Source organism: Barbus barbus (genome assembly GCF_936440315.1).
Source record: "Barbus barbus genome assembly, chromosome: 5".
NCBI lineage: Eukaryota > Metazoa > Chordata > Actinopteri > Cypriniformes > Cyprinidae > Barbus > Barbus barbus.
Window position 1 is genome coordinate 3,826,412 of NC_136733.1, and position 25,238 is coordinate 3,851,649.

The 25,238-nt window shown below is 36.3% G+C and overlaps 2 protein-coding genes across 3 annotated transcripts in view; both read right to left on the reverse strand.

Moving 5' to 3' along the window:
- LOC306870400 (rapamycin-insensitive companion of mTOR-like) overlaps positions 1-9,991 on the reverse strand; it is a gene marked incomplete at its 5' end in the record, with an annotated part of 40,881 nt that extends 30,890 nt beyond the window's left edge. The window contains 14 exons of one of the 2 annotated variants that reach the window (XR_013784253.1): positions 199-265; positions 347-437; positions 584-671; positions 1,225-1,307; positions 1,394-1,461; positions 1,592-1,659; positions 1,908-2,077; positions 2,825-2,951; positions 3,046-3,109; positions 3,481-3,612; positions 3,765-3,829; positions 9,004-9,101; positions 9,756-9,803; positions 9,919-9,991. Coding sequence is in view for 1 of the 2 variants with exons in the window: in XM_079417639.1 (XP_079273765.1) it covers positions 199-265; positions 347-437; positions 584-671; positions 1,225-1,307; positions 1,394-1,461; positions 1,592-1,659; positions 1,908-2,077; positions 2,825-2,951; positions 3,046-3,109; positions 3,481-3,612; positions 3,765-3,829; positions 9,004-9,101; positions 9,756-9,803; positions 9,919-9,985 (1,236 nt within the window). The remainder of the gene's footprint in view (positions 1-198; positions 266-346; positions 438-583; positions 672-1,224; positions 1,308-1,393; positions 1,462-1,591; positions 1,660-1,907; positions 2,078-2,824; positions 2,952-3,045; positions 3,110-3,480; positions 3,613-3,764; positions 3,830-9,003; positions 9,102-9,755; positions 9,804-9,918) is intronic. The other variant, XM_079417639.1, reaches the window with a different exon arrangement.
- A 601-nt stretch (positions 9,992-10,592) lies between these two features.
- Positions 10,593-24,904, reverse strand: LOC306870499 (FYN-binding protein 1-like). The gene is made up of 18 exons (XM_079417811.1): positions 24,863-24,904; positions 22,912-23,470; positions 20,312-20,447; positions 18,188-18,246; positions 17,919-17,941; positions 17,610-17,650; positions 17,131-17,290; positions 14,791-14,950; positions 14,503-14,599; positions 14,409-14,443; positions 14,228-14,285; positions 13,707-13,741; positions 13,376-13,442; positions 11,487-11,586; positions 11,256-11,418; positions 11,147-11,177; positions 10,879-10,910; positions 10,593-10,783 (listed from the first exon to the last, which is right to left on the reverse strand). Exons 2-18 carry the CDS (start codon positions 23,441-23,443, stop codon positions 10,761-10,763), a joined length of 1,752 nt encoding a protein of 583 aa, XP_079273937.1. The 5' UTR covers positions 23,444-23,470; positions 24,863-24,904; the 3' UTR covers positions 10,593-10,760.
- Between the last annotated feature and the right edge of the window lie 334 nt (positions 24,905-25,238).

Below are 25,238 nucleotides of genomic sequence, written 5' to 3' on the forward strand. Positions count from 1 at the left end.
GTCTTTACTGTTCCAATACTTATGGAGGGCACTGTATATGTCTGGCGGATTTATCAAAATAGGGGCGAGACCCTTTTGGGATAGGGGTGTGTTTGTTTTGGTGATTTCAAATATCAACATTGGCTTCCAGAAATCACTTACCCCACCTTTAAAGGTAAAAAAATCAAGCCTGCATCAAGTGGTCATGTGATTACATACCTCCAGTAGTCCACTGTTGATAAAGGCAGACAGCAGTAGTGCCAGATAGTTGTCCATGAGGTCTGGTCTGGTAATGGACAACACAAGACCATGAATGCAACGTTTAACCCAGAATATTCCAGTATTGCAGCAAGGCACAGAGTCTCACCTAGATCGTGCTCTGTGAGGCAATATGACTTTGGCTTCTGCGGCTACAAACCCATCAGATAGTCTCCAGCTGTCCTGAAACTTGCTGGGGTCTGAACGACACAAACATCAGCATGAAACACACATCCCAGACAGAAAGAGCAACATGCAAATCAGAGTTTACAGATACTCCTCTACAGCAGTCAGTGAGGTGCTTCTGATCAGATGAAGTGTGTTTATGAATCGAGGTGCTTCTTACCCACGCTGTGCAGGGCTTCCTCAAAATCTCCTGTCACTATAGGAACAGGCAACCTGAAGATCTCGTACATGACTTCTAATAAGGCTTTCTGCAGACGCAAAAATAAATGGATAGATCCAGCTTTAAAACAGATTTATTTCAGTGAATCAGTGGCAAACAATGCTTCAACACTTTTTCAATTCATCACTCAAATAACATTTAATGCACTTTATAATGCTTTAGTTAAACTTATGCAGGTAAATACTGTGGTTTATGTCCACATTTGATTAAAAATTATTCTTTGTTCATTTAGTTGTATAGCAAGTATCTTATGCTCACCAAGGCTGTATTTATTTGACCAAAATGACAATAAAAACAGTAATATTGTGAAATATTACCATTTAAAATAACTTTTTTCTATTAGAATATATTTTCAAATTTATTTCTGTAATGCAAAGCTGAATTTTCAGCATCCTTCCTCCAGCCTTCAGTGTCACATGATTCTTCAGAAATCATTTTAATACGTTGATTCGATGCTCAATAAAACATTTCTTATTATTAGCAATGTTGAAAACTGCTTAATATTCAAATATATAATGTTTTAGTGACAAACATGTCACATGTTAGTCTCAAAAAAAAAAAAAAAAGTATTTAAAACTCACCCTGACTTCCATGTTTGGTATACAGAGCAGGCCTATCAAAGACTGGACCCCTGAGTTCCCTGATTTACACAGGTTGATAATACCTGTAGGAGAACAGCAGAAGAGAGGGATGAAGAAGTGGAGAGCGTTTCCCTTTTCTACTCTTTAGACGATGCAGTAGATTTTATACCTGACCACGAGCGGAAGGCTGCAATGATGGCCATTTTACTGGCTAAAAAACGAGCTTCTCTGTCCTCCCTATGGAACACAATGATACATAAAAAAAAGTTACTGTCAGAAATGCACGATTACAATGCATAACAGATAAATGAGGCAATGGCACAGAAACATGCACAAAAGCATGTATATACACAAATACACAACTCACTTGATTTGTGCCTCTGCTGTGTCAGGGCTGTGTCTGTAGTGAAAGTCTGTGTAAGGTGCAAGGATTTGCTGGAAAGAAAAAATAAAATAAAACAACATATATATATATATTTATATTTTACTCACTGCTGTGTGCACCTGGATGTGTTACATGCAGAGCACAAATTCCGATTACTTGGCCACGTCACGTGATTTTCACTTTCACTTATTACTTTCAGACAATTTTTAAGTACATTTTTATTTTATAATGGGGAAAGATGCAAGCCTGATTAAACCTGCACCACAATGAACATCTGTGCAGCTGCATGCACACATACCTCCAGTTCAACATCAGCATGTATGTACTGGCGAGTGTGCGGGTGATTGAGCAGGTGCAGTATGGTGGTGATCAGGGCCTCGTTGATGCGGCTCAGTTGACAGTCGATGACATTCTTTAGGATGGTGCTCAAACCTCCCCGCTTGGCCACAATCTCAGGGTTCTTCAGTGCTGGATTACGAGAAAACACAACCATATCAAACACATATATACGCCAAAATCTTATCGTATGAAACATTCAATAATACATCAAAATTGATATTTATTGACTAAATAAATCCACAATTTAGATAATGAACACTCAGGTACACAAATATTTTCATGTTCTTTGTGTGTCCACAAAAACCTCATCCACAGAGCATTTGACGAGATATTGTCATTTACACAGATTTAATTTAACTTAAAGAAATTCTGGCAATTCAAACAGTTAGTTTGTAATAAAAAAATAAAATAAAACAGATTCCAACAAATATATATATATATAAATGGATAAGTTGTGAAAATTTTTGAAATATTTTTAATATGTCTATTTTAATGGCAAAGATCAAAGTAGTTTAAAAGAGATTCTTGAAATGTAAGTAAAAAACTTAAAAAATAAAATGACAAATCTTTCAAATTAACATTTGATAAAAATCCATTTTAGAATTTTGATTAAAAAAAAAAATGCATACAATTTTAAATTTGACAAAACATTGCCTATGATATATATCACTCCTATATCAATCTGTTAAAGGATTGGCATTAAGAATCTGTGATATTTTCACCTGTTCGTTCACTAAGGTAAGCATTTGCATACAGTACATCACCTCAAGGAGCAGCATGATTTGAGACATGATGCATGCCAAAGTTTAAAACTAACCTTAAGTGTAAGCAATAATAATAGTTATGCTAGTCTTGACAAATGTGACAGTAACTCACCAAGTTCACAAATGATGGCGATGCAGGCTCGAACCATGCGATCTCTCTCCTGCAGCCCGTCATTCCCCACCGCGATCAGAGAGTTAGTCAAAGAGCTGGGAAAGAGCTGTGCGTTCACTGTTATCATCTGAACGGGGAAAATAACAGATTGAGATGAGATTCAGCCTACACAAATAACACACAGGTTATACTGAGTGCAAGAATGCTGTTAGAGGTTGTACCTTTCTGACCAGTCTGAGGGCTTGAGTTCTCTCCACCTCATTGCTCAGCTGAATGTCAATACACCTGAACACAAATCAACAAGACATTCAAACTTCCCTTCTGAGGCTTTCTGACCAAGACACTTCACCCACCAGAGCACCTCGATGTTTACCAATGGTAATATTTTCACACTTTAATTTTACAATAAAGACAAGTCAGTTCAGTGTTTATTCAATTCAGTTCAATAAGACTGTGCATGTCACAAAATTTCTCAGTTATGAAACTAATTTGATTTGGCTATAAAGCAGCTCAGACAGTGTCTTCATTCAGCTCAATTCATTTGCAGTTTTGCTCTCATCTGATAGTGTCAGTAAGGGTGGTCAAAATATGAAGTGTCTTTTAAACCTAATGGAAGCGGATGACACCGAGGACACAAAACCGGTGTGTGAACTCACCTGGAGATCAGGTAATCCACCTGCAGCTGAAGAACTGTCTGGAGGACGCTGCTGTCACGGATCAGATACCTTAGTGTTCTCAAACCCGCAGCCCGAACCTCCTTCACCTCATTCAGCAACGCCACACGCAGACTAAAACAATAGAGAGAATGATACACCCAAATCAGTCATCTGTGAGATTCCATGATGTTTGTGATGCCATCTCAGAAAGCAGCAAGTCTATGTAGTCAGCAACTAGCTCACTAGGTAAGTAGAAAAAGCTTTTTAGAAAAAGTTCGACTTGCCAAACGATGATTTCCTCATTTGTAAATCCTAATTTCTCTTCACAGTGATTTACACTGTTCAGGAGCTGAGAGAGAAAGAGAGAGACACTCATCACAAATATTCTTGCACCAAGTCATGAAGTTCATTAGACTGTTTATGGTTAACCCATGAATATATAATCAGGCTCACAGGATATACTACTGTTCAAAAGTTTAGGGCTAGAAAGATTTTTTTTTTAACCACTTCAGCTCTTTTGCATATTTTGGATTTTTTACTGATTTTGGCATACCTGGATTTAAAAGAGCACCCTACTCACATACTAATTTAATAGAAAACATCCAAAATGTTTACACACGGGTGGAATTTTTTTTATTTTTTATTGTAATCTAATTTAGATTTTTTTTTTAATAGGTTTTTATTTGAAAGTATGTTATTTAAGATCTGTTTGGTCCATGTTCATGCAGAAAATTTATTTTGATTCCAGTAGGTGCCAGTAAACAAGGGAAAAAAGAATTTTCTTTGTATCATTTATTTTTTTTAAGTTATGGATATTGAATTGAAGAGAGGCAATATGTCCACAAGGGGTCTCCCTTCTGCCATATAAGGCACACCTGCATTTGAAAGAGTCCCAAACCCACATACATTGAGATAAATGGATAAAATTGTCTAATTTTTCACCAAATACCTGAAATTTTAATGCATGAATGGAATAATTCCTAATTATTATTGCATTTGTAAAAAAAAACGAAGTATCGCAACTCTGCATCGAGCTAGCTGCTAGCCCGCTAGGGGGCAGTGCCCATTTTGCGTTCAGTGCGCCCTCCTCCCTCATGTTTGGCAAGGCATAACTCGGCATCGGATTGGTCTAGGAGTGTGATCGAGGTCTCGTTGTACAGATCTGATCTGGGGCTTTTCAGACATATGACACATTACGTGATGACGCAATCGCCCATTGACACAAATGTGTTTAGGCAAAACTAAGTCGAAAACGCACCATTCAACTCCATGCAAGTATTGATCGGCTCATCTCTGACATATCCGGGTGTAGTTTGGCCGTGCAAGCTCATAGACAAGTTTTTAGACCATATCATAGTGCTGACACTGCTCTCATTAGAGTTACAAACGACCAGCTTTTATCATCTGATCGTGGTTGTATCTCTCTATTAGTGCTACTGGATCTTAGAGCCGCGTTTGACACTATCAACCACAACATTCTTTTAAATAGACTAGAAAATTATGTTGGCATTAGAGGAAGTGCACTGGCATGGTTCAAAGCGTACTTATCTGACCGCCATCAATTTGTGGAAGTAAATGAAGAGGTATCATACCAATCACAAGTGCAGTATGGAGTACCTCAAGGCTCAGTACTTGGCCCCTTACTTTTCATGCTTTACATGTTACCCTTGGGAGATATCATTAGGAAACATGGTGTTAGCTTTCACTCTTATGCTGATGATACCCAGCTCTATATTACTTTGCGACCTGATGAAACTTACCAATTTGCAAAACTTACGGAATGTATAGTTGATATCAAAAACTGGATGACTAGCAATAAATTCTGAAAAAACAGGTGTTAATTATTGGACCAAAAACTTTTGCATGCAATAACCTAGATCACTGTCTAATACTTGATGGCTGCTCTGTAAATTCTTCGTCATCAGCTAGGAACCTAGGTGTACTTTTTGATAGCCATCTTTTCTTCGAAAAACATGTTTCTAGCATTTGTAAAACTGCATTTTTCCATCTTAAAAATATATCTAAATTACAACCTATGCTCTCAATGTCAAATGCAGAAACATTAATTCATGCATTCATGACCTCGAGGCCAGATTATTGTAATGCTTTATTGGGTGGTTGCTCTGCACGTTTAATAAACAAACTCCAGCTGGTTCAAAATGCAGCAGCTAGAGTTCTTACTAGAACCATGAAGTATGACCACATTAGCCCTGTTCTGTCGACACTGCACTTGCTCCCTATTAAACATCATATACATTTTAAGATCTTGCTAATTACCTATAAAGCCCTGAATGGTTTGGCACCTCAGTATTTGAGTGAGCTCTTATCGCATTATAGTCCTTCATGTCCGCTGCAATCTCAAAACTCTGGCCATTTGATAATACCTAGAATATCAAAATCAACTGCGGGCGGGAGATCGTTTTCCTATTTAGCGCACAAACTCTGGATAATCTACCTAACACTGTTCGAGAAACAGACACACTCTGTCAGTTTACATCTAGATTAAAGACCCATCTCTTTAACCTGGCTTACACATAATACACTATCGCATTTCTATAATTCAAATCCATTAAAGGATCGTTAGGCTGCATTAATTAGGTCAACTGGAAACGGGAACACTTCCCAAAACACCTGATGTACTTGTTACATAGTTAGACTAATATTAGCGCAGATGCCGTTCTTCTGTTCCTTTCTTATTCCGAGGTCACCGTAGCCACCCAGATCCAGACTGTATCCAGATCAGATGGTGGATCAGCACCTAGAGATGACCTCTACAACCAGGACACCTAGATGAGCCCCAGTGAAGACCCTGTCTCCAAGACGGCCATCGGGACAAGACCACAGGAACCAGATGAGTCCTTTGCACAATCTGATTCTGCTTTAGCCTAGATTTAAACTGCTGATTTTGTCTGGACAGAGGAGAATGACACTATTTCCCCGTCTAAATACTCTAAAGCTGATATAAAGCGACCCAGCAAATTCATACTTAATTATGTTATTTTATGTAACATAAATGCAAAAGTGATGGGATGGACAAGAAAGCTGAGGTTCTAAGCTTTCAAATGATACCATATAAGTTTAAGTCACTGTTCCGCAACTTGTTAATTTTTACAATAAGTTTGATGAAGGAATTTTGGACCCACCGGTGGGCCAGAGCTAAATTGATACTTTTATTCAGCAAGGATGAATTTTTAAACTTTCTTTTAATCAAAGAATCCATAAAAATATATATCACACTTTCCACAAAAATATTACGCAGCACTACTGTTTCATAATCGATATGTGATAAGAAATGTTTCTTGAACATCAAATCAGCATATTAGACTGATTTCTGAAGGATCATGTGACACTGAAGACTGGAGTAATGAAGCTGAAAATACAGCTTTGCATCACAGGAATAAATTACATTTTAAAATACATTCACAAGGAAAACAGTTATTTTAAATTGTACAAATATTTCACAGTATTACTGTTTTTACTATATAAATGCAGCCTTTGTGAGTAGAGAGACTTCTTTCAGATACATTAAAAAAATCTTACCGACCCCAAACCTTTGAGTTTTATAAAAAAATTAAAACAGAAATACTATAATAGCAGAAATGAAATACTAGAAACACATTTTTCATTAACATTAAGTGTTGTCACCTCACTAGAACGTCTAGTTTGTAACATGTAAACAAAGGCTGAATTGTTGCTGGAATGTTGTATCAGCATCTAGTACAGGAAACACGCATTTATAATTACATATTTTTAAGTTAACAGATTCATTCTTTAAATTCTCTCAAAGCCATTTTGAAAGTGAACAAAGTTGCAAAACATCTTCTGGTAATGATGATGAGATGCACGAACTGAAGCCATAAATAAAAAAGTGAGACAAATGCATCAACAATTGCACTAAGCTGACCTTACAGTATAAAATTAGTCTCCTAAACATGTTTGTGTGTGTGTGTTACTGTTGAGCGCAAGGACCTTGGCAGGCTGAGCATGCATATGTATGTGTTTATGATGATGTCAGAGCTCAGGCAGGCAGAAGGGGTCATGTGACCCTCAGTGAGGATTAGATCTCCTCTATCTCAGCATCCTTAAAAGGCCACACACATCATTCATGCACACACACCACTTGAGTTGTTATTCTGCAAAGCTGAGAAAATCCCACTTAAACACACGCGCACACATACTTCTGCACAAACAGTCTTAAGTTTAACCTCAGTCCCACTGAGATGAAACTCTCACATACAAAACAAACTATCTCAGAAAGAAACTGAAAGTGAGAGGCGGCGCCCACTAAGATAAACAACCCGACAGCACACACACACACACACACACAAAACGCCTGCTGCTGTTTTCTATGTTACAGATCAGCTCACAGGACCAGGCCTTAAAAACATTGCATTATTAAAAATAGGTTCCCCCTCTTCGGCAAGTCAAATCAAATTGATTTATATAGCACTTTTCAACAAACACACAGAAAATTATGATGTTAATATTTACAATATCTTAACACCTTCATGCATTTAGCAGATTAGTGCTGGGAGAGATAATATAGGTACATTTTGCAACGACATCAGCAATCATGCAGCTGCGATTTGCTAAATAGTATATAATGCTTTATGTAAGATTACTATATGTAAATGGGGAACTGTGGATATACTCTTTATTCAACTGCCAAATGTCAATGCTATTCCAGTTTCTAGATCTCTAGTTTCCCGTTTATAGATATAAGTTACAAGCCAAAATAACAAAAATCTTTAAAGGCTGTTTTCTCAAAATAAGCCTTTCTCCTGAGCCAGAAATCTCCAATTGAACTGCACTTACACCCAACTTTACAGTTTTGTCTATGTTCTAAAGGTTTTCACATAGGATTTTGTTCATATAACATTTCAATCATAAAAACATGGTGAAAATGACCATTTTTTGTCTCAGTGTTGACAGTATTTTCTGATTTATGGAGTGTCTCCTCTAGAAAAACCTTTACATGTAACATGTCAACAAAATAAAACAACAGTTTTGATCTGGGCTTTATGCAATGTTCAGTTTTCTGTTCTGGAAAAGCATGCAAATTAGTGCATATTTAAAACACACTATTTCACAAAACATGATTTACAAAATAACTGTCTGAATGTACTGAGATTAATAACCTGGGGAATTGTGGTAATATCTATAAATTAACATTTTACTCTATTCACTGGGGCTCTTACCTTAAATGCTTTCGCAACACAAAAATGTTCATGCAATGCAGATCATACTACAGAATATACATCCTGCAGAACTCACAAAGTGATCGTAAGTTTTAGTTTTGTTTTTTGCTAATTTTACAATGCTTTCAGTGACCAATTAGAATGTAGTATTCTCAGCTCCATTTAATACATTCTACCATGTTGACATTTACAATTCAGCATATTTTTCCCCAAAATCAGTGCAAAAAAAAAAAAAGTGAAGCCATTCCATGCACACCTGATCACACATGATCTAAAATCATACATGAGCGTGGTGTAGACCTGCCATAAATGGAAGTTGCACTACCTTAACAAAGTTGTTCAGGTGGCCAAGCTTCCTCATGTTGGAAACCCCATGAGATTTGGCGATGTTCTGAAGGATCTCACGCATGTTATCTGAGGGATCTGTGGAAATCAAAAACCGTAAAAAGACAAATAGGTTAACAATCAGTTACCACTAATACATTAGGGAGGCTATTCAGCATCCAGGACAGGAAATGTAAATTTTTTATATGTGATATTATGATCTAAATTTAGCAATTGCAATTAAACTTTTCCCTGCTCTAGTCTTTATTTAGTACATTTCTCAAGAGAGACGTCAAACACACTGGCAGGACAAGTTTCATCAAGATCAGGCTCATAGACCTTAAAACACAGACTTAATAGGCAGCATGCAAAGATATGAAGGCATCAAGATGCTTTACGAATACAGCCTAACCCGAGCTGAAGCACTGCAGATGTTTACTAGACAAAACAAACGATGTGGCTGTGCACTACAGATCAAAACAACACCCAAATCCTAGTGAGCTGCCTAGCTAGACAGCACATCTGAGGCATCACAGGCGTAAATAATGCGGTCTATCAAGGCAACACATTAGGTTTTGAGACAATCAACATCCCATTCAGCCTCATTCTCCTGTCTGAAGGCCAGAGAGAGCAGATGGGAAATCACTAAAGACAATTTATTGGATTTAAGGGGAATTTGATCATTTCTTGGTTGTTATTATTACAGAGAAGCATTATGAATTTGTTTCTTATGATCTCTATGGTGACTCTCACCCCGCGTAAGATCCAGCGGTACATTCTCCTCCCCGCTGTCATTCCGACCTGTCAAAGACAAAAAAAAACACACAGTGAGGCCTCAACGGATGCTACGCAAGCAGAGGGTTATAAACAGCGCCAGCTGCGCGTGGTAACGGGGGTGTGGGTGCCGTTAACTTGCCTCTCATCCGTACACTCCGGGTCGGACGGCCGCGGATGCTGACCGCCATGTTGGCAGGGACGTTCATCATCACAACACCGGAACTCTCGTAAACTCTCGCGATGTTTGAGCGCAGACGGTGTGTGATTACATTCGTGAACACGAACAGTAACAAAGATGATTTTCTAGTCAATAACATCCTCGTTCTAGTAAGGATTTAGATACACAAATCTAAGTAACTGAAAGCGAAACCTAGTTTTTATGTATTTCACAATGAGTTTTTAATTACTGCTTTTTTTCTTTAGCATCTGATCCTTTTATGCAAAGTATTATTTCAAGCGATGCTTAGCAAACTTTTTCGTGTAATATGTTGAAATATGATAAAAAAAATGTTGTATTGACTACATACACACATTTAATTCTTTTATGTACAGAAATACTGTAAAAAATTAAAAACATAAATTATTACATAAACACTGAAAGCACATAAATGATGTGTTGTCTGTATTCACACACACACACTCTCACTCTCACACACACACACACACACACACATTAAATAGATCAATGTCTTAAAATAAGCCTTTTATTAAATTATGCCGAACTTTAATTTATTGTATTTGCACCTTTTTGTTTTTACCTCCATTTTCTGTTTTTATTGTCAAAAACACACACACAAAAAAACAACAAAAGACAGGATTACAAATGACTTTACTTCTGAGGTCACTGTACACACATTATATAATATTTACTGTAGATGATTCTCAAACAACGGAAATACATGGGGTTTTTGGTGAAAGAATTAAATGACAAATAAGGATGCAGAAAGCTGATGAAAACACACTAGATGAGTTTATCCATGCTTAGTCATTGTCGTAGATACACTCTGTAACAAATAAGCAGAAAAAAATAATTCCAGTACAAAATGATGAAAGATATAAACTAAATACACCTTCATTAACTGTGCAAGTTAAACCTTACCTTCACCAACATCATCATAAATAGAGCCGTCCCTTAGAGAGAGTAAGTGAGACACAAGTTGTGGTCAACCGATCAACCACTGATATAAAATCAAAATGGCATTGCTGAATTTTACACAACAATCACTCAAAATTCACTAACAATTAGACATATCAAATAAACCAAGTGTGCTTAGAAATGCAAAACCTGTATCTATTGACAAATGAATTTTTTGCATGCAAAAACATCGTCTAGCCAGATTAGAAATGGACAGGAAGACTATACTTACTGCTCCAAATTAGCAGCCGACACATAGCCAACTGAAACAGAGAGAGAATAATTAATAAAAGTTTCCTCTTCTGCTGTAATGTGCAGTTGTACAGCACAAATCAACTCACGTTTTCCTTCGCTGTTCCGGCCGATGAGTTTGTCATCTACTGGATGAACTATCACATCAATGAGTTCTCCAGGTTTGACTGGCAAGTCTTTATTACCAAACTTCTTTATAGACAGTGACCGGAGAACAGTAGCTTGATACAGCACTTTGATTTCCGCATTATACTGCAAGAGGCAATGAGGGTTAGTACACAGAATCATTCACTCACCACTCAACAACAAACGGATCTTACTTTAAACTTCTTCCTAAACTCTTTCTCCTCCTTCTCAAACTTTTTCTTTTTCTTCGGGTCCATCTCGTCTGTCTTACTTGTTGAGCTGAACTTTTGAAAGCTGCGGTAAAAGAGACTTAACATGCACTACCGTTCAAAAGCTCAAAAAAAACAATTTTATTCAGCAAAGACACATTAAATTTATCAAAAGACATCAAATAATCAGAAAATAGTAAATGTGCTTACTTGTTGTGGGAAAAAATATCATGATGGAAATGGTCCCACTATAGCAGGGGTGGGCAATTAATTTTTCCAAGGGGCCACATGAGAAATTTAGGCAGTTGCAGAGGGACAAAATACACTTAACTAAGTTCTGCCCAATATATTTTATATCTCTTTATAAATGGAACATTACAATCATACAATGAAAATGTGGAGCACACAATTATACCCGGAGCTAATGAACATTTTGAAAATGTGAATTTTTTTTGCAGTGTTTTAAAATCTAGCATCACAATTTTGAACAAAAAATCAAGTATTTCAAAGATTATGGAAGTTACATTCGCAGTCAATACCTAAAACACACATTCTCATAGAATGCATTCATTACCAATAGCTATATTGAACCATCTAAACCGAGTCCAGACATCAGTATCATTCAAGTATCATTCTATAAACGATGAGGAAAATAGGATACACAAGCGTTACAGACGTGACAAAAAAAGGCCTGGGAGACAACGTAGGCCTATTTGTAGACTTTCTGTGATTTACAATGCACAGCCCAGAAGCAACAATATCTGCCGAATGGAAAGGGTTGGCTATTCACAATATAAAATATAGCCTACATAGACCAGTTTTTGTGTTTCAGAGGAAAAAAAATCAATATTACGGACGGACATCTCTCCGTTACGGACGTGACAGTTCTGAAAGCGGAATTTATCCGACAATGGAAACGTGTAGCTAAAATGCTTTAAAAAAATTAACAGAGACGTCTAGCTGGTATTTAATAGAGCTGCCCCCAACAACTTAACTAGTCGTTCATTTAAGTCATTATTAACTAATCGCATGTTCATATTAAAGCTAATAAGCCAACGAGCTTCAATATATTCCACGCTCAAGCACACGTAGCCTATAAAGTTTGCCACTAAGCACAGGCAAAAGTCGCCTAATGATTATGAATGTGTTGGAAAAAAGGAGATATTTTAATTATTTATGAATTCTCTCTCATCTCCAGAGTACTGGACGTGTCTTTAGAGAGAAATGCAACCTTCATACAGATTACAATAATCAGGAAATATTTGTCCGGTCAAGGATAGCCAAAGGGCCGGATATGGCCTGGGGTCCGTACAATGCCCAGGTCTGCACTATAGGATTCATTTTCTTTATGGACAATATGATTTTTTTTAATGTCCTTATTTTGATGTCAATGATGAGTGTTTATTATTGTTTTTCATCTAAAGATCATTTTAAACTTCTTTTTGAAATATGTATTGCTACATAACTTTTTTATACAATAAAACACGAATACTGCAATGACTTATTTAGACATTATTAAGTGATTTAAGCAACCATTCAAAAGCTTGGGATCATTAAAAAAATAAAAATAAATTATAATTATATTCATCATAGACTACTGAAAAAATATCAGTTTCCACAAAGATATAATAATGTGAAAATTTAATAATATTTCAAAATATTACTATTTTACTATATTTGTCAAATAAATGCAGGTTTGGTGAGCATAAGAAAAAATCTTACTGACTTTTGAACAGTTGTGTAACATAATAACCAGCCAAAATTTAAAAGTTACTTTAAATATTAAAGATTCATGGGAAAGGGCACTTTACAAATTTTCTTACTAAAATAATATGAAAAAAAAAAAAAAACTTCTGTAACATGTATGAAGTAACCTGTTAGGAGATGGCGGAGGAGGGAAGTCTGCTGGAATAATGTCATCATATGTCTCATCAGTGGCACCTGTTGGACAGACAGGCTCTGAGTGGAGCGTTTACATTTATGAATATGGCAGATGCCTTGATCCAAAGCAACAACACTGAATTCAAGATAAACACTTTTGTACATTCATTGTTCATGGATTCTCTGAGAATCAATTCAATGTACTTGACCATTAAATACAAGCAACCAATAATAGTATATTTTATGCATTTCTAAATGTTAAATAAATCCAGTTTCATATATTGTATTGATGTATAGTTAGAAAACAGTTTTACTCACACACACCATTAAATGCAGTGGGGTCTGGAGGAAGTGGAAAGCTGCAAAATAGCAGCAACATTACAGCAGATGGCAGTTATATATGAGCTTCAGGTTAAAAGACGCTTTAAATAATACTCATTTACTTAAAAACTTTGACTTTAGACTGTCACCTATCAGCGTGGAATTTACATATAAATACTCAAAACTAAATTTAAGAATAAATATTAAAATAAAAATTTGGTTCATTTACTTAATTCAATTAATATTTTTTTATTCAGCATTTCCATAATATAAATAAATTCTATTTTAAAATGAATTAAAAGAAATACAGCTATTTTAAATTGTAATATTTCACAATATTATATCAAATATAAATTACTGCAATTATTTGCTCAAAAATACAATAAAAATACAGTATATTCTATCAGATAAATGCAGCCTTAGTGAGCATAAGAGACTAATAAAAACTGAAAATTGACACTTTAATTATTTGGATGAATATACCAGTATTTGTGCAGTATTAAATGCTTTTAAACATGACTCACCTGAAATCAGCTTGTGGATCATCTGGACAATCATAAATATCAGTATCACATTCAGCTGCTGGAAGTCGTGAACAAGGGGGAAAAAAGTAATTTCCTTCATGTTTCCTTCAATTGACGCTCACTACATGATTGCAATGTGATTTTAATTCATATTTATGAAATGTATAATGCAATGGCTTACCATCTGGTAGACTGAAAAAAGAGATGATTTTAGTAAATAAATTAACCTGAATAATGTTAATAATCTTTAATAAGTGTACAAGTTACTCTATTACTTATTGAAGTCATCATCTGCGCCCACATCATCATACACCTCCTGTCCATCCGGTGTGCTTCTCACAACATCTAGAGTGTCAGGCTTCACAAAACCATCTACATGAAAAACACACCTATACTAAGTCAAAATAGCAGCTGACCATGACTAACCAAAGAGGAAGAGACAAACAGGAAGCTTCAGCCTAATATAGACCGAGCATGTTCAGTTTAGCAGCTCTTGTCAGCATACAAGACATTATTGAATTCTTTGTGATGTAAATCCATTGCAGTGCGGCAGAGTAACTCACAGTGGCCTTCAGGGTTTCTGGAGAGCCAATAGTCCTTTGGGTTTCCTGATTTGCGCACAATTTCAATGCTCTCTCCCTGCTTCAGTGGAAGTTTGTTCTTTCCTCCCTTGTGATCCACACTGGCCTTCACAGTTTCAAGCACCACAATAGGACCCTTGATCTATCAGAGCACAAAAAGCAGTGATAATGCAAGTTTCTCACAGTCATTGCCACTTCTTTGTATTAAAAAGTAATAAAATAAACAAAGAAATAATAAATAAACATGTTTACAAAATGCTACAAAATTACAGTTACAAAATATCTATGGGAAAAACTCAAGAAAAGTGAGTCTGGGTCACAAAATGACAGAACAATATAATAAATGAAAAAATTACACATTCACTTTTTTTATATATATTTGTTTTGTTATAAAGAAAATTACAGTTGTGCAATGTCTATGAGCAAAGAAACTCATGAAAAATGAGTCTTGGTTTCGTTTCATGAATGCATGCATAAATAAATAAACTAATTTTAATAAATAGAATGAAAATTAACAATGAAAATGATTTAGAGAGAGAGGCATAAAATAAGACCCAAACTCAGTGTTTATTAGTTTTGCCCATAGACATTGTATTAATACATGTATATATGTACCTGTCAAGAATACATCTGGAGAAACATTTAACCTCAGAATCAAAATTTCTATAATATTTCACATAAACAGAATATATAGTTAATATTCATAGGTGTATAAATATATAATTTTCCTCCATGATCAACATATAAATATATACATAAACACACAGAGTATATAACATAAATAGTGTTTGGGAAAGTTGTTTGAGGAGTGTGTTGCTAAAAAGTCGACTGAAAGTATTGCCAGTGACGCTCAGTCTAGTAGCAAGCAATAGCAAAGTACAATTTCAGAGTTGTTTGCGGCTGTTACACCATATGAAAAGCTGTGACCAAAGAGGGATTTAAAAACCTCACCCGAACACTGGATAGGAGATATACAATTCCCTCTCGCTCAGCAGTCCGGACTACCCTCCGTAGTCTTCTGAGGTCAGATTTGGTAGCTGAGCTGAACCAGACAGTTATTGAAGTGCAGAGGACGGATTCAATGATGGCAGAGTAGAACTGTTTCAACAGCTCCTGTGGCAGGTTGAACTTCCTTAGCTGGTGAAGAAAGTACAACCTCTGCTGGGCCTTTCAACGATCATGAGAACGGCGAGGAATCAGCCCAGAACTACACAGTAGGATCTCAAGGCAATGATCTCAAGGCAGCTGGGACTATAGTCACCAAGAAAACAATTGGTAACACACTACGCCGTGAAGACCTGAAATCCTGGAGCGCCCGCAAGGTCCCCCTGCTCAAGAAAGCACATGAACATGCCCGTCTGAAGTTTGCCAATGATTCAGAGGAGAACTGGGTGAAAGTGTTGTGGTCAGATGAGACCAAAATCGAGCTCTTTGGCATCAACTCGCCGTGTTTGGAGGAGGAGGAGGAAAGCTGCCTATGACCCCAAGAACACCATCCACACCGTCAAACATGGAGGTGGAGACATTATGCTTTGGGGGTGTTTTTTGCTGCTAAGGGGACAGGACAACTGCACCGCATCAAAGGGATGGGGCCATGTACCGTCAGAGTCAGGGCATTGAAGCCAGCAAGGGCACTGAAAATGGGTCGTGGATGGGTATTCCAGCATGACAATGACCCAAAACACACGGCCAAGACAACAAAGGAGTGGCTCAAGAAGAAGCACATTAAGGTCCTGGAGTGGCCTAGCCAGTCTCCAGACCTTAATCCCATAGAAAATCTGTGGAGGGAGCTGAAGGCTGGAGTTGCCAAACAGCCTCGAAACCTTAATGACTTGGAGAGGATCTGCAAAGAGGAGTGGGACAAAATCCCTCCTGAGATGTGTGCAAACCTGGTGGCCAACTACAAGAAACATCTGACCAACATCTGATTGCCAACAAGGGTTTTGCCACCAAGTACTAAGTCATTTTTTGCGAAGGGGTCAAATACTTATTTGACTCATTAAAATCCAAATAAATTTATAACTTTTTTGAAATGCATTTTTCTGGATTTTGTTGTTGTTATTCTGTCTCTCACTGTTCAAATAAACCTACCATTAAAATTATAGACTGATCATTTCTTTGTCAGTGGGCAAATGTACAAAATCAAGGATCAAATAATTTTTTCCCCCACTGTATGCATATATATATATATATTCGATTTATGTGAAATAAAATATAAATTTTGATTTTGAAGTGAAATATGTCTCAAGATGTGTTTTTGACAGGTTTTGTGGAGATTCACAAAAATAAAAATAAACTGTGCACTGAGCTGTTTGTAATTACTTTAAACTTTTTCCTGGCCTCCTGCTCCTTTTTCTCTCTCTCTTTCTTCTCTTTCTTCTCCTGCTCCAAGCGTTTCTTCTCTTCTTTTTCCAGCTTTTTCTTTAGTTCTTTTGATTCTTTTGTCGTCTTTTCTTCTTCCGGTTCTTTGTTGTTTTCTGGCCTGTGTGGAGGAAATTTTTCCATTAGCAGAATTTTGAGTGAGTTTTCCTTCTTTTCGTAATTTTCTTTTTCATTAATCATCTTAAAACTTGAGCCCAATTGATGCAGCCCTTACTAAAGACTAACCAACTAAATTTGCCTGTGTAAAAAGTGCTATTACGATGCTAGGGTGCTGCTTCACAAGTTTGTTGAAATTACTTCAAGTAACAGTGAAGGACAAGTGAAAATTGATACTTTGGTTCAGGGGTTTGCTCAAATCACTAACTATTATGAGCAACAGTAAATTAATTAATACTCATACGTTAAATTAATATTCTTACCAGTTATGATCAAGATCCTCATACATGTCCTCATCTGACTCCTGCACAAGAAACAAACAGCAGCATCATCGTTGGCTTTGTAAAAGTTACTGCATAAAAACCAAAGAACTGTAAATATTGTCCTTCTGCTCATTACAGTTTTCTTCAGTCCATTATAATCAGACTGTGGTGTTAATGCTCTCATTTCCTTTTGAGATGCTGATTCTTTTGCAGAAGTGTCTCAGCAGCGATATGTGATGCTATTTAAAACATCTCTAGAGACGTCAGTTTATATGGTGTAAGTAAACACAATGAACATTTCATCTTTACCTCAGGGTCATGGCTGCTTTTACCTAAAACAGAAAAGAGACTTCATAAGTACAGACTTAAAAAAAAAAAAAAAAAAGACAAAAAACCTCAGCACTAATGATCTGTCTAAATATGATTGCATGTGATAATTGCATGTGCTCTCTCTTTAATTAAGGTCACCAGCTTTGAAATTTTGTAAGATAATGGGATTCAGGTCTCCAGATATGTATTGGGGTCGGTCACTGTATGTGTCAAACATTAATATCAAATAACTTCTCTGTGAATGGCACCTAATGAAGTCTCTGTTCGGCTCATGACGTCCGTATCATCATAATAATCCTCCTCATCCCTGTTCACAACAGAAGAAACACAGGTTTCACAGTAAATACAAGCTTACTTTTCTTTGTCTAAATAGTAAAACATTCAATTGTACCACTGCATTCCCTCGCAAAAAATAAACTGTGCAACAGTGTGCAATATCAGGGTGGTAATACTATGAAATTATGAACTCATACAATGAGCTTAGCATTGTGTTAATGCAAATATTACTGGGTCTTTTACAATATATTGTTATTTTACCATTGTACTGAACTATTACCATGTTCATGTACAACAGCATGTGTGTATTTTTTACTCATGTGCCACTCCAAGGTATTTCATTAGTAAACCCCCATTGTATTACTACAGAACAATGTTCTAAAATAAATACATAAATATAAATAAGTAAACATTATTAAAATAATTATTTCATACTACTTTTTTCTAAAGTATTGTATATTTCTATATTTTTATTGTATTGTAATGACATGCAAATCTCCAGAATTATTATTGATGCTGTTTTTAAACAAAGTCATGGCCAAAAATATTGGCACCCTTGGTAAATATGATCAAAGGCGGCTGTGAAAATTAATCTGCATTATTAATCCTTCTGATCTTTTATTTAAAAAATTCACAAAAATCTAACCTTTCATTGTATAATAAGAATTTAAAATGGGGGAAAATATCATTATGAAATACATTTTGATACCTTAATTTGCCAGTTTAACAGCTCTAAATTTTCTCCTATAATGCCAGATGAGGTTAGAGAACACCTGACGAGAGATCAGAGACCATTCCTTCATCCAGAATCACTCCAGATCCTTCAGATTCACAGCTCCATGTTGGTGCTTCCTCTCTTCAGTTCACCTCACTCATTTTCTACAGGGTTCAGGTCAGAGGACTGGAATGGCCAGCAGAAGCTTGGTTTTGTGCTCAGTGACCCAGTTTTGTGTTGTTTTTGAGGTTTGTGTTTGGATTATTGTACGGTTGGAAGATCCAAACATGGCCCATTATAAGATTTCTAACAGAGTCAGTCACTTATTGATTTTTTATCTGTTGGTATTTGATAGAATCCATGATGCCATGTGTCTAAACAAGATGTCCAGGACCTCCAGCAGAAATATAGGCCCACAACATCAAAAATACAGCAGTATATTTCATTGTACACATGGGGTACTTTTTATCCCTGTGTTCACCAAACCCATCTTGAGTGTTTGCTGCTAAAAAGCTCATTTTTTAGTTTCATCTGATCATAGAAGCCAGTCCCATTTGAAGTTCCAGTCGTGTCTGATAACTGAATATGCTGAAGTTTGTTTTTGGATGAGCGAGGAGAATTTTTCTTGAAACCCTCCCAGACAACATGTGGTGATGTAGGGGCTGTTTGACTTTTTTTTTTTTTTTTTAAGGTTTTCTGACCGAGACTCAACTATTTTCTGCAATTCTCCAGCTGTGGTCCTTGGAGAGTCTTTAGCCACTCAAACTCTCCTCCTCACCGTGCATTAGGACGATATAGACACACGTCCTCTTCCAGGCAGTTTCGTAACATTTTGTGTTGATTGAAAATTCTTAATTATTGCCCTGATGGTGGAAATGGGAATTTTAGTGGAAATCTCTAGCTCTTTTCTTAAAGCCACTTCACTAATTTGTGAAGCTCAATTATCTTTTGCTGCACATCAGAAATATATTCTTTGGTTTTTCTCATTGTGATGGGTAATTAAGGGAATTAGGGCTTTGTTTTCCCTCCTATTTATATTTCTGTGCAACAGGAAGCCATGGCTGGATAATTTCATGTTCATAATCACCCTGGAGTGCTCAAAATTGTGAATATGAATGGGAATATACTTCAGAGATATTTTACTAATAAGAATTTCTATTGTGTCCAACGTGTATTAGAGAAAAACATTTATTTCATAATGATATTTCTCCCCATTTTAAATTCTTATTATCCAATGAAAAGGTTAGATTTTTGTTAATTTTTAAAATAAAATATAAAAAGGATTAACAATGCATATTAATTTTCACAGCCTTCTTTGATCATATTTACAAGGGTGCCGATATTTTTGGCCATGACTGTATCTCATAAAGGGAGCGCTCACATCGGAGGGGGAGCAGGTGGAAATGTGAAGTCTGGTGGTGGTAGTGGGGGTGGAGTCACAGATGAGATTGATAGGCGTTCAGGAGGCGGTGGAGGTGGGAGGGAGAAATTTTCCTCAGGGTTGCTGGTGTTGGATACTGATGAAACAGCAGATGGAAACAGAACATGAAGCAACAAGTGTGTATATGTATTTATTTATTTTTTGGTTATAGTTTCGGGAAATAGCTTTTGGATGCTTAGACAAGAATGTATTAGGGGACAGAAAGCATTTGGACACACTTCATAACACATCAAACCACCAGAACCAGAAAAAATGTGCTTAATTATTGTGAAAATAATACAAAAATCCTGAATGGTCCTACTATAGGATTCATTTTCTTTATGCAAAATATATCTCAAATGTTGTTTATTTTTATTGTTTAATCTCCTTAAATCATTTTAAACATTTTGTGGAACAAATTTTTGAGATAAATTATATTTGTTTTCATATATACAGGTGCATCTAAAAATTTGAATATCGTGATTTCTTTTTTTTTTACATTTCAAAAAGGGAAATTTTCATATATTCTAGATTCGTTACATGTAAAGTAAAATATTTCAAAAGTTTCTTTGTTTTTATTTTGATGATTAGAGCTTACAGCTCATGAAAGTAAAAAATCCAGTATCTCAAAATAAGATCAGTCAAAAAAAGGATTTGTAAAACAGAAAAGTTCAAGTTCTTTAAGGTATGTTAATTGATCAGAATCAGCTTTATTCGCCAGAATCAGCTTTATATCTGACATGAGCACAGAAACATTTAAATAAGACTTAACAACAATAATAATAATAATAATAATGTGTAAGAATCTGGAACAGAAGATTTATGTACAGATTTGTGCCTCATTTACTCTATATATACAGCGGTTTAGAAAAATATGCATATATATTTACAAAGTACTAGGGAGAGAGTCATTGACACCCAATGACACGAACGTTGACACCCTCTTTGTGGAGGTCATCAATGTTCGTCTTCTGGATCATTGCCAAGTCAGCAGTCTTCCCCATTATTGCGGTTTCAAAGAAGAAGAGATACCCAGAATTTATACTGTAGAGATGGTCATTTAATGAAACTCAAATATAAATATTCTAATATTTTGAGATACTGGATTTTTGATTTTCATGAGCTGTAAGCTCTAATCATCAAAATTAAAATATATGAAAGTTTCACTTTTTTAAAATAAGTTAGAAAACAAAATGAACTTTTTCACGATATTCACATTTTTTTTAGATTCACCTACAGTTAATTGTATAATGCAATGACATTTCAACAATTTTAAGTGATTTAAACTACCATTCAAAAGTTTGAGGTCAGTAAGATTTTATTTTTTAACAAATGAATATTTCTATTCAGGAAGGATGCAATGTATAGATGCAGTCGTGGCTTAATGGATAGAGAGTTGTAACCCTAAGGTCATGGGTTCGAGTCTCAGGTCCGGCAGGGATTGTAGGTGGGGGAGTGAATAACCAGCGCTCTCTCCACCCTCAATACCACGACTGAGGTGAGACCCTTGAGCAAGGCACCGAACCCCCAACTGCTCCCGGGCGCCGCAGTGCTCCGGGTGTATGTTCACTACTGTGTGTACACTTGGATGGGTTAAATGCAGAGCACAAATTCCGAGTATGGGTCGCCACACACCACTTCCCTTTCCTATAGATCAAAAATTACAGTAAAGACTTTAATGTTGCAAATGATTTGTGTTTTAAATAAATGCTGTTAATTTGAACTTTTTATTCATTAAAGAATTGTCACAGTTTCCACAAAGATATTAAGCAGCAAAACCGTTTTCAACATTGGTAATAATCAGAAATGTTTCTTGAGCAGCAAATGAGCATATCCGAATGATTTCTGAAGGATCATGTGACACTGAAGTCTGGAGTAATGATGCTGAAAATTCAGCTTTGCGTCACAGAAATAAATTACATTTTAAAGTAAAGTAAAAGTAAAGTCGTGACGTATTGTCAAGTATGGTGACCCATACTCGAAATTGGTGATCTGCGTTTAACCCATCCAAGTGCACACACACAGCAGTGAGTAGTGAACAAATGCACACACACACACACACACCGTGAACACACACCCGGAGCAGTGGGCAGCCATGCTGCGGCGCCCGGGGAGCAATTGGGGGTTCGGTGCCTTGCTCAAGGGCACCTCAGTCGTGGTATTGAGGGTGGAGAGAGCGCTGTACATTCACTCCCCCCACCTACAATCCCTGCCGGCCGGGGACTCAAACCCGCAACCTTTCGATTACAAGTCCGACTCTCCAACCATTAGGCCACGACTTCCCCCATTTTAAAGTGTATTCAAATAAAAAACAATAAACTGTAATAATATTTCACAATATTACTGTTTTTACTGTACTTTTGACCAAATAAATGCAGCCTTGAATAGCCAAAAACACACTCTCTGACCCCAAATTCTTGAACAGTAATCTTGCAGGTATTTTTGGGTGTATACTTACATTATTCCAGTCATTTAAAAATAATGAACTGAGTCATTCTCATCTGAATAAAAACACATCAGTTTAGCTTAAATAAGCTTCATCGTGGAGGTCCGTATCTTACCGTTCCCTCTGAATTTGTTGAGGTTAACTAGCGGAGGTCTCTGTGGTTTGGCAGGACACTTTCCTAAAACATACAAACCGGGAAGAGGCTTCTTTTTCGGAACTGACAAATCACCAGTAGCGGTTTCTGATGCTGTAGAGATCTTTTCATGAAGAAGGGATTTCTGCATAATAGGCGGTTTGGCAGGACTCTGGGATCCAGCTCCATTGGGGGCATGTGTATAAGTGTTCTCCTGTTTCCCTCTGTTGGGCAGCTTCACTCCAACAGCATCACTTCTCAAGCCACTACTGATCTTGTTAGAAACTGGAGGATTGAATCTAGCCTCCATAGAGTTAACCGTGAAGTTGGGTTTGACCATGAGAGGTTTAGGCAAAAAGGAGCCTGCACCTTCATTCATGTCCACAGGTTTGAGTTTTGCCGGCTTGGGGATCAATACTGGATTCTGCTCATGATTCCCGGTGCTGCTGAATTGATTTCTCTGAGCAGGTTGGGAAAACGGACTTTCACCAGCCAGTGAATTAAAATGAGACATCAGGGATTGTACATTAGCGAAACTGGCCTAAAAATGTCAAACATAAACATTAGTAACACTTTACAATAAGGTCTCATTTGTTAACATCAGTTAATTCATGAACTAACTGACCAATATAGTTTTACAGCATCATTAACCTTTGTTAATGTTAACGAAAATACAATCGTACAGTGTTCATGCTAGTTCACGGTGAATTAACTAATGGTAACAGATACAAATTTGGTTTTAAATATTCTGAAAATGTTTCTACACAATCTATCTTAACTCAGAAATTGCTAGTAATTTTCACAAATAATTACGAGGAAATTCAAGTAAGACTTTGAATTAAACTTTTAAAGAAGACTGCAATGTTTCTAGTAAAATGTTCTCCAATAATCATTGTTTTATTTACAACTTAAAAAAATCAAAATGAATCCTTTAACACTAGGTACTACATAACGTAGAACTCACCCCACGTTTGTATGAAGCCACATCTCAATGACACGCCAAATCACGTGGCTTGTTGAGGAGACGTATGCTATGACTTTAATATGCAATTAGACTTCTATGGTGGGCAATAAAATGGAGCAAATAATCATAAACTTACAGTAAATGAGGGGCCTATGGAAACCTGATTCAGTAAAAAAAAAAAACTATAATTTTAGGTAAAAAAAAATAATAATTTTGAGATTAGTTTCAAATATAAATTTGTAATTGTGATATAGTCAAAAACATATTTTTTTTAGAAAAAGTCTAAGTTGTAAGAAGACCATGAAAAGTTGCATAAACTGCAGACAGTAATTCCCCCCCCAAAAAAACTTTCGGCAATCAGTTCTTAAAAAAAACATTTTTTTAGTGTGAAGAACATTTGTTGGATATTAAAGGTTCTTCATGGAACGACCAAAGATGACAATAAAGAACTTTCATTTTCGTAAAAAGCCACTCTGAACACAACCAAACACACAGTGGTAGCAAGTTTTGCACAGTCAACACAAAATATAAAAAATGACTATATTTATTAACTATAATCACTAATAGTATAATTAGGGCAGCAATATACAAGGCCCTCTTAAGCAGGCTACTGATAAAAACATGTAGACTATTTTAAAAAGCTGTGAAACTGTACATATTCACACTTTTAGGGTTCCGCCTTTACACTTGTCACTCTTTACATTCACAAGCGTGAAAAATACTGAGAATTTTTATACTGCCGTCTGCTTCTTAAAAACGCAGCTATATAATCGATATTATTGCATTCTTAAATCACAACATATAATTTTCAAGCCTAATAAGAAAATCCACAAGCATCAAATCACAATTCCTATTATTGCATCTGCTAACTCAAGTACAATCAAGAACAAAATCATCAACAGCAAACTGAAAAATCATATTAAATGACACTCATTTAAATAAATCAGCTACATTTCCCTGCAAACTCACCCAGCCATCACATAAGTGTGCGTACAAGAGTACAGTGACTCTGAAAATGGTGAGAATCACAAATACACACAGAGGAAATGCATGTTTCCATTGCTTTAATAAGGAAGAGATGTAAGGGTTTCACTATCGAGCATCACGACCCTGTTCTGGGGTCAGGTTTAACATCAGCTCAAAACCACACTCTAATCTAATTCTTTGGACTTTCAGAGCGAGAAACAACAAATTCTGGTCAGGTGGTCAAATACCAGTGATAAAAACAGAATAATAATAACAATAATATCTCTGGCGTTTAGTTGAGCAGCATAAGAAATAAAGTGTTTCACAAATAGCACTGTTAAAGCAAACGAACAGACTCACCATGATGATGATGTTGGCA

Excerpts from the sequence above, each read along its gene's own strand:
- LOC306870499 (XM_079417811.1), bottom strand. The coding sequence starts at position 23,443 with ATGTCTCATTTTAATTCACTGGCTGGTGAAAGTCCGTTTTCCCAACCT. Across the intron at positions 14,286-14,408 it reads TTTTTTCAGTCTACCAGATG|CAGCTGAATGTGATACTGAT; the intron begins GTAAGCCATTGC and ends CACGACTTCCAG. Across the intron at positions 11,419-11,486 it reads AGTTTAGGAAGAAGTTTAAA|TATAATGCGGAAATCAAAGT; the intron begins GTAAGATCCGTT and ends TGCCTCTTGCAG.